Source organism: Scyliorhinus torazame, chromosome 13, assembly GCF_047496885.1.
Source record: "Scyliorhinus torazame isolate Kashiwa2021f chromosome 13, sScyTor2.1, whole genome shotgun sequence".
In the NCBI taxonomy this organism is placed as follows: Eukaryota; Metazoa; Chordata; class Chondrichthyes; order Carcharhiniformes; family Scyliorhinidae; genus Scyliorhinus; species Scyliorhinus torazame.
The window spans coordinates 180,001,577-180,019,776 of record NC_092719.1 but is presented as its reverse complement, the minus strand read 5'-3'; the positions used below and the strand labels follow the sequence as shown (position 1 = coordinate 180,019,776).

The 18,200-nt window shown below is 42.1% G+C and overlaps 1 protein-coding gene across 2 annotated transcripts in view; it reads right to left on the bottom strand.

Moving 5' to 3' along the window:
- Positions 1–18,200, bottom strand: part of LOC140388402 (serine/threonine-protein kinase WNK2-like) — a 282,238-nt gene that overhangs the window by 107,037 nt on the left and 157,001 nt on the right. For both annotated transcript variants that reach the window (XM_072472511.1, XM_072472512.1), the window contains exons 7-11: positions 17,816–18,080; positions 15,656–15,855; positions 2,002–2,124; positions 1,836–1,874; positions 1,281–1,445 (exon numbers count right to left, since the gene is read on the bottom strand). In XM_072472511.1, the coding sequence (XP_072328612.1) occupies positions 1,281–1,445; positions 1,836–1,874; positions 2,002–2,124; positions 15,656–15,855; positions 17,816–18,080 (792 nt within the window). The remainder of the gene's footprint in view (positions 1–1,280; positions 1,446–1,835; positions 1,875–2,001; positions 2,125–15,655; positions 15,856–17,815; positions 18,081–18,200) is intronic.

Below are 18,200 nucleotides of genomic sequence, written 5' to 3'. Positions count from 1 at the left end.
AATGCACTAAATACATCCAACCACATGACAGATTTCAATATACAAATCTGTCTCAAAATAAAGATACACTTAAATATATGACACATTAATAAATCATATTAAAGTACCTATCCTTTTAATTTATCAGAAACAACTGCATATAAAAACAAGGCTGTCTAGCATTACTAATGTGGATGAAAAGCTCAGTAGGAAAGCCAAATTGTTTTTGTTCAACTGCTATTTCATAATCTTGTAGTTTGCAATGGAATACAAGAGTAGATCTGCTACCAACCTCAGAAACAAAAAGTAATGGGTTGAAGTCCCATTTCAAAACTTCATCACATTATCGAAGTTTGCATTTCAGTGCAGGAAGCAGGGAGAACTACATTATTGGAGATGGGTGGAATCATTCTGATGAAACATTAAACTCACCTACATGCTCAGATAGATATGAAATATCCTCTGGTACTACTAAAGAAAGCACAGTTGAGCCTTCCCTGTGCCCTGACCAACATTTATCCTCCAACCAACCATTTATCCCATTGCTGCTTTATAGAACCTTATTGCACACATATTGGCTGCGACATTATAACAATGACTATACTTCAAAAGTACCTTATTGGCAGCAGTGTTCCTGGGGGCATTGAGGTCATGAAAAGTGCCACATAAATGCAAGTTTCTTATTAATTAGATCATTTATAGCATTAAGTGTTAACTTGTTAATTTAATTCATATACGGCCAAAGGCATTTTTTGCCATTTAATTATGGGCACTGCATTCATTGCTAAAGAATAACTGCAGCATAAGTTGGTGGCAGTCAACCTAAATAGCAAATCTAGGTAAATTAAGTAGTTTTAATTGAGCTGGAATTAGATAGAAATGCAAAACAGGAGCTCCATGATTAATATTCCATGGTATTTAGAAAAGTCTGTAAAGCATCAAACCAGGATAATGCTGCAGAATATAAAATCAATACATTCCCATTAAATTAGAGGTTTAATTTCAAGCCATTTTTGGCTGGCTCTCAAAAACTTTTGAGGTGTTACTGTAGATAAGGATGGTACATTTTTTTAGCATTGGTCTTAATTCTTCAATAATTCTCACGTCCTAAAAGCCCTCAACAATGCTTCCCCCGACGAGTTAACAAATCGGGGATGATGTTTGAGGGCAGTGAGAGAGTGCAAGTGCACGTAAAACAGTTTGACTCAAGTGTAACAAGCAATGACCTGATAAATTGCTTTCTTATGCTCTAGCAACAATAATTTTAAAATATAATGTTCATATTAAAATAAGAGATATACCGGAGTTGCTTGGTTAAGTTGAAGTGGTACTGAAGAAATCTGTAATGGTTTCAATTGTGTAGGAGGTTGGGATAGCTGTGCTGGCATCGGAGCTTGTTGAACCTGATACTGTGGCAGTGGCTGAGATGCAGGCTGGACAAGCGGCTGTACTGTTGGCACCTGTTTCTGAAAAAACAATACGCAAGAATTCACTGCACAACTGAACACCATCGACAGATGCTGCATACAATTTGTTTTACTTACCTGTATCGATGTACAATTACCATCAACATTTCAAGTAAGATGACCCCGACACAAGTTGCTGTCAATAGCTTCAAAGCTATTTGTCATCTGTCCTTTTCCATCCACTGATAATATAAACCACTCAGTAAAATTAGCTCCTTTAAGACACCCTTCTTACACAAGGTGTTGTATGTGAAACAGGACCAAGAGGCAAAAATGCAAATGATTCCAATAGTAACCCCACTATGTTTAGAATAATTAGAATAAGATTTTGCCATCCAATGAAGGACAAACCAATGAGAACATCATGTGCAATTAGAATATAATATCTACCTGAAAATGGAATGTTGCTGTGCAGAAATAAGGGTCCAACTATGAGAAATCAGAATATATCGGTAAGGTAACAAAACTAGAAAGATTCACAAACTGCACAGCAATGCAGTTCATTCTGTAAAGGACCCTTAGTTTAACAACAAAATTTACTGGATAGAGTGCTCACCTGTTGTGGTTGTCCCATCTGCACTGCAACAAGTGCTGCTGGTTCCTGGTAATGTTGCTGGAGCCCAAGTTGATGAGATTGTATAGGCAATGCAAAAGATGGGGCATGCATCATAGGGTTGGGCTATAATAAAAAATACTATTTCCTTAATTTTGTGCTTTGCTCTTTTACTCAAATTCACATTTTCTTTTACTATTTGCCATATGGCTATCTTTCAAAGCGGCAATAGTCGAAGTGCTTGTAAATAAAAATACAGCATACCAAACACAAAATACATTCATATAATTATTATAAATCTTTCACTCCCTCACCCCACAGTATAAATATCTCCCACTTTCTATGCCTTTTAGCATTGACAAAGGGTCATCTGGACTCGAAACGTTGGCTCTTTTCTCTCCCTACAAGTGCTGCCAGACCTGCTGAGATTTCACAGCATTTTCTCTTTTGGTCCCATAATTATTTAATTCAGGCTAGTGTGCAAAACTGAAACTTTACACTGCCGCATAATTAGGCAGTTCAGGGCTGGTTACTTCCATTTGCCACCAGACATCCCTCAAGTATTAATTTTCTATATTTCATAAAGGTTTCAAAGCATTGTAACTATTTTACCAAAAGCTCCAGAACCTAGGGTGTAAGACATATTTTCAAAGATGCAAAGTGGAAAAGCTGCCCTTAATACATCCTGTGTTATTTTCCACTGACATCATGTGCTCCTGAAGTTTAATTTTAACTACAGGTACTTTAATGTTGAGCACTAAGTAGGAATACGCTATAAGAATTAGACAATGCTGTCAAAACGGTGGTCAGTGTTTGAAAGAGCACATTGCATACTCGAGAAATTCAGTAATGATATATCATCGATGATAATGAACTTCATTTATAAAAATCACTAGTTGGCCAGGATAAGGAAGAGCTGAATGAGAGGTTTGGGTTGGCACGGGGAAGAGTTTCCAGTACATGCAGGTGCAGGACTTGGCGGGGAAGGTCTTCCCGGCCTTTCCGAAAGCACCCGCCTCCTCTTTGCTGGAGGCGGTGTTGCCAGCTGGAGGGGGGAGGGGCTGTCTCAACGATTTATGGGAGGATTTGAGGAGGAGGATAAGGTGTCCTGGGAGGAGGCTAAGGCTAAATGGGAGGATGAGCTGGGGACGGCGCTGGAAGAGGGATTGTTGTGCGAGGTGCTGTGGAGGGTGAATGCCTCATCTTTGTGTGCGAGACTGAGGCTGGTACAGCTGGAGGTAGCGTACAGGTGCACCTGACAAAGTGAAGGATAATCTGGCTGTTTGAGGGGATGGTGGATGTCTGTGAGCGATGCGAGAGGGGCCCTGTGAACTATGTACATATGTTTTGGTCGTGCCCAAAAGTGGAAAGGTTTTGGAGGGTGGTCTTCAGCACCATCTCAGGGGTTTTCCATGTGGATGTGGAGTCCGATCCCCTGGAAGTCATATCCGGGTTGCATGTAAGTTGGTTACCAATGACTACTGAGGGAGGGGCGGTGAGGCGGAAGTATGGGTTTGTTGGGGGGGGGGGGTTAACGTCTTGGGTGGGTTTTTGTTACTGTTGTAAATTGTAAAAATGTTGAAAATTTGGAATAAAAATACTTTCAAAAAATATATATAAATGACTAGTACATAGGTGGTAAAGCATGAAGTAAGTTTCTCATTTCAATTAGTTATAAGGCAAAACTTGGCAAAACAAAAACAACATTTAAACTAATGAAAATAATGAAAAACATTTTCAATAGTCACAGAATTTACAAAATTAGGAATAGTAAATTAAAATATGGGCAACCAGAGCAAATGCAAAATTACAATGAAATCAGCATGATGGAATAATATTCTTGCAAAAGATAAACATTCTATGTAGTAGATTTGAAACATACACAGAAGTTATCATTCTTCAGATTCCATGGAATGAGGGTTCTGCAGTTTTACATCAAGAACCCGCCCACTGTGATTGCGCTTGATACTTAATCCATTTTGAATTACTGACAGTGACACTGAGTGGTTCTATCCCTAAAGCAAGTTTCTTGACGTCCAAAATTGTCTTTTTGTGATTGCAAAATGGGACCTAACAATACAAGGAACATTTAGCACACTACTATCAGTTCCAATAAGGGAGAGGTTAATGGGTCATTAATACAATCTTCAAAGCTTTTCTCAGTTGACCACCTATCTTATGAGAAAATTATAACATTTACCTTTGTGGCATGGGTGCGCCTGTTATATGTGTCACCGGTGTTGAGTGTATGGAACAACAATATGAGCTCACGAAGCTTCGGGTTACACAGGGAAACAAGGCAGGAGTGCCTGCTATCACCGCTACTGTAAGTGCTAGCAATAGAGCCCCTGGCAATGGCTCTTAGGAGGTTGGCAGAGTGGCAAGGGATCAGGGAGCATCATTTTCACATCAGAAAAATCAGTGCCTCACCTGTACCGATTCTGCTACCTGTGAAGAGCTAGCACCAGTGCCGCCTGGAACACCATTGAAACCCACAAAAAAAGGTGCGGTAATCGCTGGGTCTGTGATGGACACTTGCAAGGCTGACAAACTGCAGCCGCGCTTAAACAACACCACACACACACACACACACCACACACACTGATCGGGGCTGAAACGATGGGACAGGTTGTGCTGGAGAACCCAAACAGCTGATGGGTCAGCTGGGGCCAGAGGGCACCCAGGGGAGTGCCCCGGGGCGGTCACGTAGACTACCCAGGGCACCAGGTTTAATGCAGGCTGTCGGCCCATCGGAGGTGGAGAATTGCGGCTGGGCCCACTAATGATATGTGAACAGTGTTTCAACTACGCGCGCTGTGTGTCACACTGACGCTGAGGCGGAGCATCGGGATTCAGCGTCAAACTGGCACCTGCCGCGATTTTGGCCTTGGGAGCTGTTTTCTGCCCGATTGCACGCCCCGATTCCGGCGTCGGCCAACGGAGAATCCCGCCTGTGGTGTTTCACTTTCATAGAACATAGAACATAGAAAATACAGCACAGAACAGGCCCTTCGGCCCACGATGTTGTGCCGAACCTTTGTCCTAGATTAATCATAGATTATCATTGAATTTACAGTGCAGGAGGCCATTCGGCCCCCTGAGTCTGCACCGGCTCTTGGAAAGAGCACCCTACCCAAACTCAACACCTCCACCCAAAGCCAAGGGCAATTTTGGACACTAAGGGCAATTTATCATGGCCAATCCACCTACCCTGCACATCTTTGGACTGTGGGAGGAAACCGGAGCACCCGGAGGAAACCCACGCAGACACGGGGAGGATGTTCAGGCTCCGCACAGACAGTGACCCAAGCCGGAATCGAACCTGGGATCCTGGAGCTGTGAAGCAATTGTGCTATCCACAATGCTACCGTGCTGCACTTAAGAACAAATAAATCTACACTATATCATTTTACCGTAATCCATGTACCTATCCAATAGCTGCTTGAAGGTCCCCAATGTTTCCGACTCAACTACTTCCACAGGCAGTGCATTCCATGCCCCCACTACTCTCTGGGTAAAGTACCTACCTCTGATATCCCTCCTATATCTTCCACCTTTCACCTTAAATTTATGTCCCCTTGTAATGGTTTGTTCCACCCGGGGAAAAAGCCTGACTGTCTACTCTATCTATTCCCCTGATCATCTTATAAACCTCTATCAAGTCGCCCCTCATCCTTCTCCGTTCTAATGAGAAAAGGCCTAGCACCCTCAACCTTTCCTCGTAAGACCGACTCTCCATTCCAGGTAACATCCTGGTAAATCTTCTTTGCACCTTTTCCAAAGCTTCCACATCCTTCCTAAAATGAGGTGACCAGAACTGTACACAGTACTCCAAATGTGGCCTTACCAAAGTTTTGTACAGTTGCATCATCACCTCACGGCTCTTAAATTCAATCCCTCTGTTAATGAACGCGAGCACACCATAGGCCTTCTTCACAGCTCTATCCACTGGAGTGGCAACTTTCAAAGATGTATGAACATAGACCCCAAGATCTCTCTGCTCCTCCACATTGCCAAGAACTCTACCGTTAACCCTGTATTCCGCATTCATATTTGTCCTTCCAAAATGGACAACCTCACACTTTTCAGGGTTAAACTCCATCTGCCACTTCTCAGCCCAGCTCTGCATCCTATCTATGTCTCTTTGCAGCCGACAACAGCCACAACTCCACCAATCTTTGTATCGTCTTCAAATTTACTGACCCACCCTTCAACTCCCTCATCCAAGTCATTAATGAAAATCACAACCAGCAGAGGACCCAGAACTGATCCCTGCGGTACGCCACTGGTAACTGGGATCCAGGCTGAATATTTGCCGTCCACCACCACTCTCTGACTTCTATCGGTTAGCCAGTTCGTTATCCAAGTGGCCAAATTTCCCACTATCCCATGCCTCCTTACTTTCTGCAGAAGCCTACCATGGGGAACCTTATCAAATGCCTTACTAAAATCCATGTACACGACATCCACTGCTTTACCTTCATCCACATGCTTGGTCACCTCCTCAAAGAATTCAATAAGACTTGTAAGGCAAGACCTACCCCTCACAAATCCGTGCTGACTATCCCTAATCAAGCAGTGTCTTTCCAGATGCTCAGAAATCCTATCCTTCAGTACCCTTTCCATTACTTTGCCAACCACCGAAGTAAGACTAACTGGCCTGTAATTCCCAGGGTTATCCCTAGTCCCTTTTTTGAACAGGGGCACGACATTCGCCACTCTCCAATCCCCTAGTACCACCCCTGTTGACAGTGAGGACGAAAAGATCATTGCCAACGGCTCTGCAATTTAATCTCTTGCTTCCCATAGAATCCTTGGATATATCCCGTCAGGCCCGGGGGACTGGTCTATCCTCAAGTTTTTCAAAATGCCCAACACATCTTCCTTCCTAAAAAGTATTTCCTCGAGCTTACCAGTCTGTTTCACACTTTCCTCTCCAACAATATGGCCCCTCTCATTTGTAAATACAGAAGAAAAGTACTCGTTCAAGACCTCTCCTATCTCTTCAGACTCAATACACAATCTCCCGCTACAGCCCTTGATCGGACCTACCCTCGCTCTAGTCATTCTCATATTTCTCACATATGTGTAAAAGGCCTTGGGGTTTTCCTTGATCCTACCCACCAATGATTGTTCATGCCCTCTCTTAGCTCTCCTAATCCCTTTCTTCAGTTCCCTCCTGGCTATCTTGTATCCCTCCAATGCCCTGTCTGAACCTTGTTTCCTCAGCCTTACATAAGTCTCCTTTTTCCTCTTAACAAGACATTCAACCTCTCTTGTCAACCATGGTTCCCTCACTCGACCATCTCTTCCCTGCCTGACAGGGACATGCATATCAAGGACACGTTGTACCTGTTCCTTGAACAAGTTCCACATTTCACTTGTGTCCTTCCCTGACAGCCTATGTTCCCAACTTATGCACTTCAATTCTTGTCTGACAACATCGTATTTACCCTTCCCCCAATTGTAAACCTTGCCCTGTTGCACGCACCTATCCCTCTCCATTACTAAAGTGAAAGTCACAGAATTGTGGTCACTATCTCCAAACTGCTCCCCCACTAACAAATCTATCACTTGCCCAGGTTCATTACCAAGTACTAAATCCAATATTGCCCCTCCTCTGGTCGGACAATCTACATACGGTGTTAGAAAAGCTTCCTGGACACACTGCACAAACACCACCCCATCCAAACTATTTGATCTAAAGAGTTTCCACTCAATATTTGGGAAGTTAAAGTCACCCATGACTACTACCCTGTGACTTCTGCACCTTTCCAAAATCTGTTTCCCAATCTGTTCCTCCACATCTCTGCTACTATTGGGGGGCCTATAGAAAACTCCTAACAAGGTGACTGCTCCTTTCCTATTTCTGACTTCAACCCATACTACCTCATTAGGGTGATACTCCTCGAACTGCCTTTCTGCAGCTGTTATACTATCTCTAATTAACCGTAGCTGTTATACTATCTCTAATGCCACCCCCCACCTCTTTTACCACCCTCCCTAATCTTATTGAAACATCTATAACCAGGGACCTCCAACAACCATTTCTGCCCCTCTTCTATCCAAGTTTCCGTGATGGTCACCACATCGTAGTTCCAAGTACCGATCCATGCCTTAAGTTCACCCACCTTATTCCTGATGCTTCTTGCGTTGAAGTATACACACTTCAACCCATCTCCGTGTCTGCAAGTACTCTCCTTTGTCAGTGTTCCCTTCCCCACTGCCTCATTACACGCTTTGGCATCCTGAATATCGGCTACCTTAGTTGCTGGACTACAAATCCGGTTCCCATTCCCCTGCCAAATTAGTTTAAACCCTCCCGAAGAGTACTAGAAAACCTCCCTCCCAGGATATTGGTGCCCCTCTGGTTCAGATGCAACCCGTCCTGCTTGTACAGGTCCCACCTTCCCCAGAATGCGCTCCAATTATCCAAATACCTGAAGCCCTCCCTCCTACACCATTCCTGCAGCCACGTGTTCAACTGCACTCTCTCCCTATTCCTAGCCTCGCTATCACGTGACACCGGCAACAAACCAGAGATGACAACTCTGTCTGTCCTGGCTTTTAACTTCCAGCCTAACTCCCTAAACTTGTTTATTACCTCCACACCCCTTTTCCTACCTATGTCGTTGGTACCAATGTGCACCACGACTTCTGGCTGCTCCCCCTCCCCCTTAAGGATCCTGAAGACACGATCCGAGACATCCCTGACCCTGGCACCCGGGAGGCAACATACCTTCCGTGAGTCTCGCTCGCGACCACAGAATCTCCTATCTATTCCCCTAACCATTGAATCTCCTACAACTATTGCTTTTCTATTCTCCCCCCTTCCCTTCTGAGCCCCAGAGCCAGACTCAGTGCCAGAGACCTGGCCGCTAGGGCCTTCCCCCGGTAGGTCATCCCCCCCAACAGCATCCAAAACGGTATACTTGTTTTGAAGGGGAACGGCCACAAGGGATCCCTGCACTGTCTGCCTGTTTTTTTTTTTCCCCCAGACTGTAACCCAGCTATTCTTGTCCTGTACCTTGGGTGTGGTTACCTCCCTGTAACTCTTCTCAATCACCCCCTCTGCCTCCCGGATGATCCAAAGTTCATCCATCTTCAGCTCCAGTTCCCTGACATGGTTTCCTCACTCAATGTACTTGGGCCTCACTAACTTTCACCAGCAACCTTATTCTATAGAGGATCCAGATAACACTGAGAGTAGAGTTCTAATTGGGTCACAGCAGTCTTGATGGCAGAGCTTTCCAAAGTTCCTTTGCAACTGATCAACTCACCAGTTCATGGTGTGATTACCCAACACTCAGCTCTTTAGCATGCCTGTTATTCACACTGCTTTTAGGATTCAGTCCCTTTTAGCTCGCTTATGTATTGTTTCACCAGTACCGGGAGTTCTCTTACAGCCAGTCAGAAAACTGATCATTTGGGGGAGCTTAGTTTGCTCCGAAATACACTAGTAGTTCTATAATTGTGTCCCTGCTACAGCACTGAACCCACATAGCATCTGTACTTTATCTTCCGTCCTGTTGGTACTGCTTCCAGGTCAAGATTCGCCAGGAAACATGGATCAGTATTTCTTATTAGTCCAAAATTATAACGAATCCCTTTGCAAGTTACTTAAAAGTCTTTTTCAAACTAATTTTGAAACAATTACATTTTAAAGTCATTACAATTTTTTTCTAGCTGTTACTGCTTCTAGATCAAATATAATCAGTTGCTTCCTGACTGAAACTGAACAAGTGCAGATTTTTTCCTCATGTCTCCCTCACCAACAGTACTGCAACCACCTTCCCCACTCAAATTTTGTTCTCTTGCTAAAGAGAATGGGGTCTTAGTGGAAGTAGGTTCCAATTTCTTATCAGCAATCTGCCACACTTGTCCCAAATCACAAAAGTATATATACATATATATTTTTAATTTTTCCAATAAAGGGGCAGTTTAGCATGGTCAATTCATCTACCCTGCACATCTTCGGGTTGTGGGGGTGAGACCCACGCAGACACGGGGGGGGGAATGTGCAAACTCCACATGGGCAGTGCCCCGGGGCCGGGAGCGAACCCGGGTCCTCGACACTGTGAGGGAGCAGTGCTAACTACTATGCCACCGTGCCGTCCCCCAAAAATATTTTAGGCTATAACTTTTGAATTGTCCTACTTTTCACTCCAGGTCCCCATCATTTTAGAAACAAGTTAATTACAAGTTAAAAAAATAGAATTGCCGGATATTAAATTAGCAAGAATATAACTTCCCATTCATTAACTTATGATGTAATGCTAAACCAAAAAAAGACTATGTGCAACGACTGATAAAGAGTGTTTTCCATGAAGCTGCATTTTAGAAGAAATGTAACAGAGAGGAGTATAAGACCATAAGACATAGGAGTGGAAGTAAGGCCATTCGGCCCATCGAGTCCACTCCACCATTCAATCATGGCTGATTTCAACTCCATTTACCCGCTCTCTCTCCATAGCCCTTAATTCCTCGAGAAATCAAGAATTTATCAACTTCTGTCTTAAAGACACTCAACGTCCCGGCCTCCACCGCCCTCTGTGGCAATGAATTCCACAGACGCACCACTCTCTGGCTGAAGAAATTTCTCCTCATCTCTGTTCTAAAGTGACTCCCTTTTATTCTAAGGCTGTGTCCCCGGGTCCTAGTCTCCCCTGTTAATGATCTAGAGCACAGTGTTATTTTGGATGGAAAGGTAACAAATAGAGGGTTCAACCTAACAAGTTCTCTGAACTAGTACCAGCACATAAACCCTGATCTGTCAATAGTTTTCCCTCTATTTTTTGTTTCCTCACTCTTCCAAATTATTTTCTTAATCGATTCCAGATTCTTTAATTCTACGTCTCTTACCTTTTCTTTATTATATATTTCTTTCTAAATGTTTCTCATTTGATCTTTAATTTTGATGACTCCCCTTTTTTCCTTCAAGATGACATCCTCTGCAACATTGGTGCATTATTCCCCCTCTCACCTTTCTTGACTTCTCTGAAACCCAGAATGTTGGACCATGCCATCCTCCACAAACATCTCTCCTCTGTAAACCAGCAGAGTGGGACTGGCCTCGCTTTGTTTTATGCTTACTTATCATTTACAAAAATATTACACAACTCTGAGCAAAGATATATTCCACTAAAGAAGAAAGACTCCAAGTGAAGGATGAACCATCATGGTTATCGAAGGAAGTTAAGGATCGCATCAAATTGAAGGAAGTGTATAAAACTGCGAAGAATAGTGGTAGGTCAGAAAATTGGATGGATTTTAGAAATCAAAGAATGGCTAAAAAATGAGGGAGAAATTAGAGTATGAGAGGAAGCTAGCTGGAAATATTTTAAAAAGCAATAGTTTCTACAATTATTTAAAAAGGAGAGTAACTTAAAGTGAGCATTGGTCCCTTAAGAGGGTGAGAATAGGGAAAAAATAATGGGAAATAAGGAGGTAGCAGAAGGGTTGAACAGATATCGTATCTAACTTCATTGTAGAATATACAAAATCATACCAAAAATGTTTAAAAATCAAGAGGTAAAAGGAAGAAACTTCAACACAATCACAAGGGAAAAATTACTTGGAAAACTGAAGACTTAGAATTAAAGATTGACAGGTCCCCTGAAGTTGATAGCTTTTCATAGAATCTCTTTTCATGCAAAGGGAGGCCATTTGGCCCATCGGGTCTGCACTGACCCTTCGAAAGAGCACCCCACCCAACCTTTCGACATTTAGGGGCAACTTAGCATGACCAATCAACCAAACCTGCACATCTTTGGACTATGGAAACCAGAGCACCCGGAGGAAACCCACGCAGACACAGGAGAATGTGCCAACTCCACACAGACAAGTCACCCAAGGTCAGAATTGAACCCAGATGCCTAACGCCATGAGGCAGCAGTGTTAACCACTTTGCCACCGGTAATATGAGGGTCTTAAAAGAAATGTCTGCAGAGATGGCAGATGCATTGTTTATGACCCACCAAAGTCCTCGGATTTTTGAAAGGTCCCAGAGGCTTAGATTTCATTATTAAGGAGATAATAACAGGATATTTGGAAAATCCTAATATCAGGCAGAGTCAGCATGGTTTTGTCAAAGGGAAATCATGTTTGACTAATTTAAAGTTATTTGAGGCAATAACAAGCAACGTGGATAAAGGGGAATCTGCAGATGTGGTGTATTTGGATTTCCAAAAGGCATTATTAGGGTAAGGTGCTTCAAAGGTTACTGCACAAAAAAAAGCTCATTGGGCAGGGAGTAACATATTAGCAGGGATAGAGGATTGGTTTGCAAACAGAAAGCAGAGAGTAATGATAAATGAGTCATTTTCAGGTTTACAGCTGTTACAAGTGGAGTGCCACAGGGATCACTGCTGGGGTCGCAATTATTTACAATCTGTATCAATGACCTGGATGAAGGGACCAAATGTATTGTAGCTAAGTTTGCTGATGACAAATTGTTAGGCAGTTGTCAACAGGACTTGAGCCATAGACAGGTTGAGCAGGCAAAAATTTGGCAGAGGAGTATAAATGTGGGAATATGTGAACTTGTCCATTTTGACAGGAAGGATAGAAAAGCAGTTTATTATTTAAATAGAGAGATGTCAGAACTCTACAGTACAGAGGGATCAGGATGCCCTGGTGCAGGAATCACAATAAGCTGATATGCAGGGGCAGCAAGTGATTGGAAGACAAATGGAATGTTGTTGGTTATTGCAACAGGAACATAATACAAAAGTAGGGAAGTTTTGTTACAGTTATACAGGTGTTGGCAGAGATTATATCTGTAGTAATATGTACACCTTTGGTCTCTTTATTTAAGAAAGAATATAATTGCATTAAAAGCAGTTCAGTGAGGTTCACTCGACTGATCCTTGGGATGAAGGGATTATTTTATGAGGAAAAGTTGAACGGCTTGGATTTCCACTGATATTTAGAAGAATGAGAGGTGATCTTATTGAAACATATAAGATCGTGAGGGGACTTGACAGGGTGGATGGAGAGAGAATTTTTCAACTTGCGAGGGAGTCGAGAACTAGGGGCCACAGTTTAAAAATTAAGGGTCTCCCAGAAGACTTTCGACAAAGTCCCACAAGAGAGATTAATGTGTTAAATTAAAGCGCATGGAGTTGGGGGTAGTGTCTGGAGATGGAGAGGAAACTGCTTGGCAGACAGGAAACAGTAGAAACAGGTATTTTTCCAAATGGAAGGCAGTGACTAGTGGGGTACCGCAGTGATTGGTGCAAGCTATTCACCGTGTTCATTAATGATTTAGACAAGGGAACTTCATGTAATAGCTCCAAACCCGCAGATGACATAAAGCTGGATGGGCATGTGAGCTGAGAGAGGATGCACAGATGATTGTGTGATTTGGACAAGTTGAGTGGGAAAATGCATGGCAGATACAGTATAATATGGATAAATATGAGGTTGCCCACTTGGTAGCAAAAACAAGAAGGCAGGTTACTCAATGGCTGTAGATTAAGAGGGGGAAATATGCAACGAGACCTGGGTGTCCTTGTACACCAGTTGCTGAAAGTAATTATGCAGGCAGTAAAGAAAGCAAATGGATGTTGGCCTTCATTGCGAGACGATTTCAGGTGCAGGGATGTTTTGCTGCAATTATACAGGGCCTTGGTGAGACCTCACCTGGAATAGTATGTGCAGTTTTGGACTCCATATCTGAGGGAGGACGTTCTTTCTATAAAGGAACTGCAGCACAGATTTACCAGACTGATTCCAGGGATGGCAGGACTGATGTATGAGGAGAAATCGAGTCGGTTGGGATTATATTCGCTAAAGTTTAGGAGCCTCATAGAAACCTATAAAATTCCAACAGAACTGGACAAGGTAGATGCATGAATGATGTTCCCAATGGCAGGGGAGTCTAGAACTAGCGATCACAGTCTAAGGATACTCGATAAACCATTGAGGACTGAGATGAGGAGAAATCTCTTCATCCAGAGTGGGCCTGTGGAATTCATTACCACAGAAAGCAGTTGCGGCCAAAACATTTTACGTTTTCAAGGAGTTAGATATAACACTGGGGGCTAAAGGGATCAACGGTTATGGGGGAAAAATAGGAACAAGCTTTTGAGTTGGATGATCAGCCATAATGGTAACAAATGGGGGAGCAGGTTCAAAGGGCTGAATAGCCTTCTCCGGTTCCTCTTTTTTATGCTTCTCCATTAAGAATGAGAAAATGGGAAGTTTCTTTTTCTGAGGCATTAGACTGTGAAATTCTCTTCCAGTGGAGACTGGATCATTAAATACATTCAAGGCGGAGTTAGATTTCTGATCGGCAATGGAGACAGGAAAGTGGAGTTGAAGCCACAATCAGGTCAGCTATGATCATATCATGTGGAGGAGCAGGCTCGAAGGGGTGAATGGCCTGTTACTGCTCCTAATTTCTGTGTTATCCAGTCATAAGCAGAAAATCTCCTTCAAATGTGGTCTCCTTCAACGTTATCACTTTTGCACTCCAAGGAACGATCCTTTGCATCCTCCTCTCTCATCTATATGCTGCCTCTTGCCAATATCAAAATTGCACAATAACAAGTGGCAAACACACACTGATGACATCTCAACCACTGCCCAACATCTAGTCCTGGTGAGCAGCAAATGTTTAAAATTAAGAATTGGGCCTACTAAAGCCATCTCTTTCAGCCTTTGCCACAAATTCATTCCATCACAACAAATTCCAACCCTCTCCTTGGCCACTGTATTGTCTGCATGCTCAGCTTCCTATTTGACCATCTACCCTACCTCCTCTCTAATACAAAGACCGTCTGTAGCCACCTCTGTGACATTCTCAATCCACCCAGTCTCAGTTTATCTGCTGTTTATAACACATCCATTCTTTACCATGGAATTGATAACTTCACAATTTAAGTTCAGCCAGCAAAATACAACTGCAGTTTTGTAATAATTAAATTGCTTACTTGCAAAGTCAGAGATAGTTCCAGTTAAAAAGGTAAAACTCGTGACACACAGAAAAAATAAGGTCCCACACAATGCATTTAAAAAAGATGTGCTATATGGTGGACGGGCTTCATCTCAATTTTTCCCAAGGGTAAAGCATGACTGAATGTCATCTTCAAGCCCCTCAGTTAAAAAGCAATAATTCACAATTAAGACGACAATAGGTTTCAGCACCCCAATCTGTATACTCGAGATACTTGAACAGATGAGGCCAGCCCAGCCACAGAACAGTACGGTTTGCAAAGTTGTTTTATTTTTTAAAAACTCGTCTTCCCACTTTTACTCTATGAAGACCACAGTGGAGCTATGTTTCGATCCTTAGTGGATTTTGAAACTTGCCAGTAAATAATATAATTAAGAGCTTTCTAGCAAACCAAACTAATTTAGAGATTTCAACATTACAATTTACAGTTATTAAACTTGATTACTTTGATGACATTTGCATGTAATAGCTCATGCTATACTCAAGTCTCCATTCGGAGACTGATGAATTAATGGAATCATAAATCAGCTTTGGGATGAAATTAAATTATTTTACATTTGTTAATAGTTATTGGTCCAGTCATGCAATTTTTAGTTGGCAGATACTCAAATTAAAAGAACAAAGATGGTTTTACAGTAATGCAGAAGATAAACATTGAAGTTGCATGATAACATTTTTTTTTTTTTTTTTTAAACTTACTGTAGCTGTGTGCTGGTATTGAGCCAACAGTTGTTGTGAGCTAATGGAAGATGCTTGAATCTCACTCTGAGGTGGACTGCTGATCTGCTGTACTCCAGGGGGCACTGGCTCATGAACAGATGAGTAGACTACACTCTGCTGGCTTCCTTGAGAGTCAGAGTAAAGTGTTGACCCTTGGCCACTGTCACAAGTGCTGTCGGCTTTAAAATACACAGTTGATAAATAGTAATATTTTCTTATAAGTCCACAGAATGCATTTGTAAAACAGCTGGTCAATTCGGACAATCCAAATGACAGGTAGTAAGTACCCTGTACCATGAAGTATTAAGATATATGTTCAGAACACACACTGCTCCCATATGTTTCAAACTCATTTTTGGGTGGTCAGAGCCAGTACATCCTGAAGAATGATGCAAGTCATAACAGCCCATTCTTGTTTATGACTTCTAGATAACCAGAAACTGGAAGTATCTGGTCTTGTCCCTGCTTGGGTGCAAGCATAACAAGTCATCTAGATGAGGAGGAACCTCCATTCTAACTGCACAAAAGCAAAAAGACAGTTGTCTCTTGGTACAACAGGCAAGTTGTACCAAAAATGGTTGAAGATATAGCCAGGCAGGGAGGCTTCATTTAAGGGGAAGGTAGCATCACCCTCCACCAGGTTTCTGTTAAGGCCATTATGTCCATGCAATCATCCACCACATGTTCATAGACTGCAAGTGACTCATTCACGAGTGAATAGATATTAAGATGGGAGATTTGTAGCAGAGTGACGAGAGCTGATGCACTGGCTGAGTCCATGGGATCAACAGTGGGAGAGACAAGTTGGACAAGAAAGAGATATGCAAGATTTGCCACTAGTGGGCCCATGAAGTGGAAAAGTCAACAAAAAGATGAGGCAATTGGAGTCACTGTTCATTAATATGTCTGTGCCAAATATCTTGGCAAGCACATAGGATGGTGCTGCGAGAGGCACAGCAGTAAGCTGTAGGTTTATCCACGTGGAAGTCAAGCCTGGGCTGGGAGCAAAAGAGCAGGAAAGTCGAGGAATAAAAAAAGGGTTGGGATAGGAATTTGGGAGGGAGGGAGGGTACAGCAACCGAGAGTGGAAAAGTGAAAGAAGGAAGAGAAGGATCTTGAAGGGTAAAGAGAAAAGAAGTGGAAACAGAATGATGGATCCAGTTAATATTTTCACTAACTATTCTTTTTCACATCATTTTCAAATTTAGTCAACTGTGTTCTCTCTTATGGTCAACGTTCATTATATCTAATTGTAATTTGTGACAATAAAACGATGTTCACGCATTCTTTTTAACTTTATTTTTTCTACAAGCTTTTGCCTGCTTACTTGCTTTCAAGGCAAGTTAGTTTAATGTTAGATTTTGTTTTCAATGTTCATTTGGAAAATGCATATGGGAACACAATTTGGGCCAATAATATGGAATAGTCTTCAAAACAGTTGAAAACATTCACGCTTTATGAAACGCAAATATAAAAAGCTGCTTTTCAATAAATTATCCAATAATCAAGTATAATGAATGTCCCCTAGAACAATATATCGGTGGAGTCCTGGGAGCAGAGAATGCAATCATACAGCTTCTTGGTGATAGGTCGCATCTTTACAGCCAATGGGCTGCTATGGCTTTTTTAACTGTCTGAATATTATCTACACTAAGTTGCAAACTCTTTCAGAATGACAAAGATTTGTTAAATGCCAACCACAAAGCTAATTTTGACATCTTATTGACGAATGAATTTGATGAAATTAAATGTCGGTTTCATTGAAAAATATCCTACCTGTATGCACATACATATTCTGTAACAATGCATTTTCTGATCACACACAATCTTAAAATGAAACTGCTGGGGATGTTATGACAAATGGAGTGATGACAGTCATCTTAGCACGATAGAGAGGCTCTAACATTTAGTTACGTTTTATGTCCCTAAACAGCATTTTAAAGGGGGTAGATGGAAGAAAAAAAAGTGCAACACACTTTGATCTCAGAATTTCTGTGGCGATGACCAAACATAAATCTCAAATGCTAGATGGCAATAAAACGTTATTAAAACTGATTATTTTTATTTCATACCAGACAGAATTTTAAAACATTTTTGCATTGCGAAGCACAAAGTCTACACTTTGATGACTACACTTACACATAACTGACGTGACGCTGATGAGCAGGTTCTGATGCACATGTTGATCTGCTTCAGGTTCTTCCGGTTCTGAGGGGATTTGCTGGCCTGACTGGGGTGTACCAACAACTTGATGATGCTTTTCCAATTCGGTCTTTTCTCTTTGTGCATTAGTCACATTTACTTGCTGACACCTTTCCCTTCTCCACTTAATTAAGGCTACTCTGTCTCGTATCGATTTGGCAACTGTCTTGGAATCACATTCTTGAAAGAAACCAGAGTCAACCTGCAACCAAAACATCAACATGAATAAATGTTATAAATGTACAAAAAATGCTGTCCCGCTTACACAAGAATCTGATGGAAAATTTAAACCAAACTATTCAAGGTTGCTGTAAATTTCAGG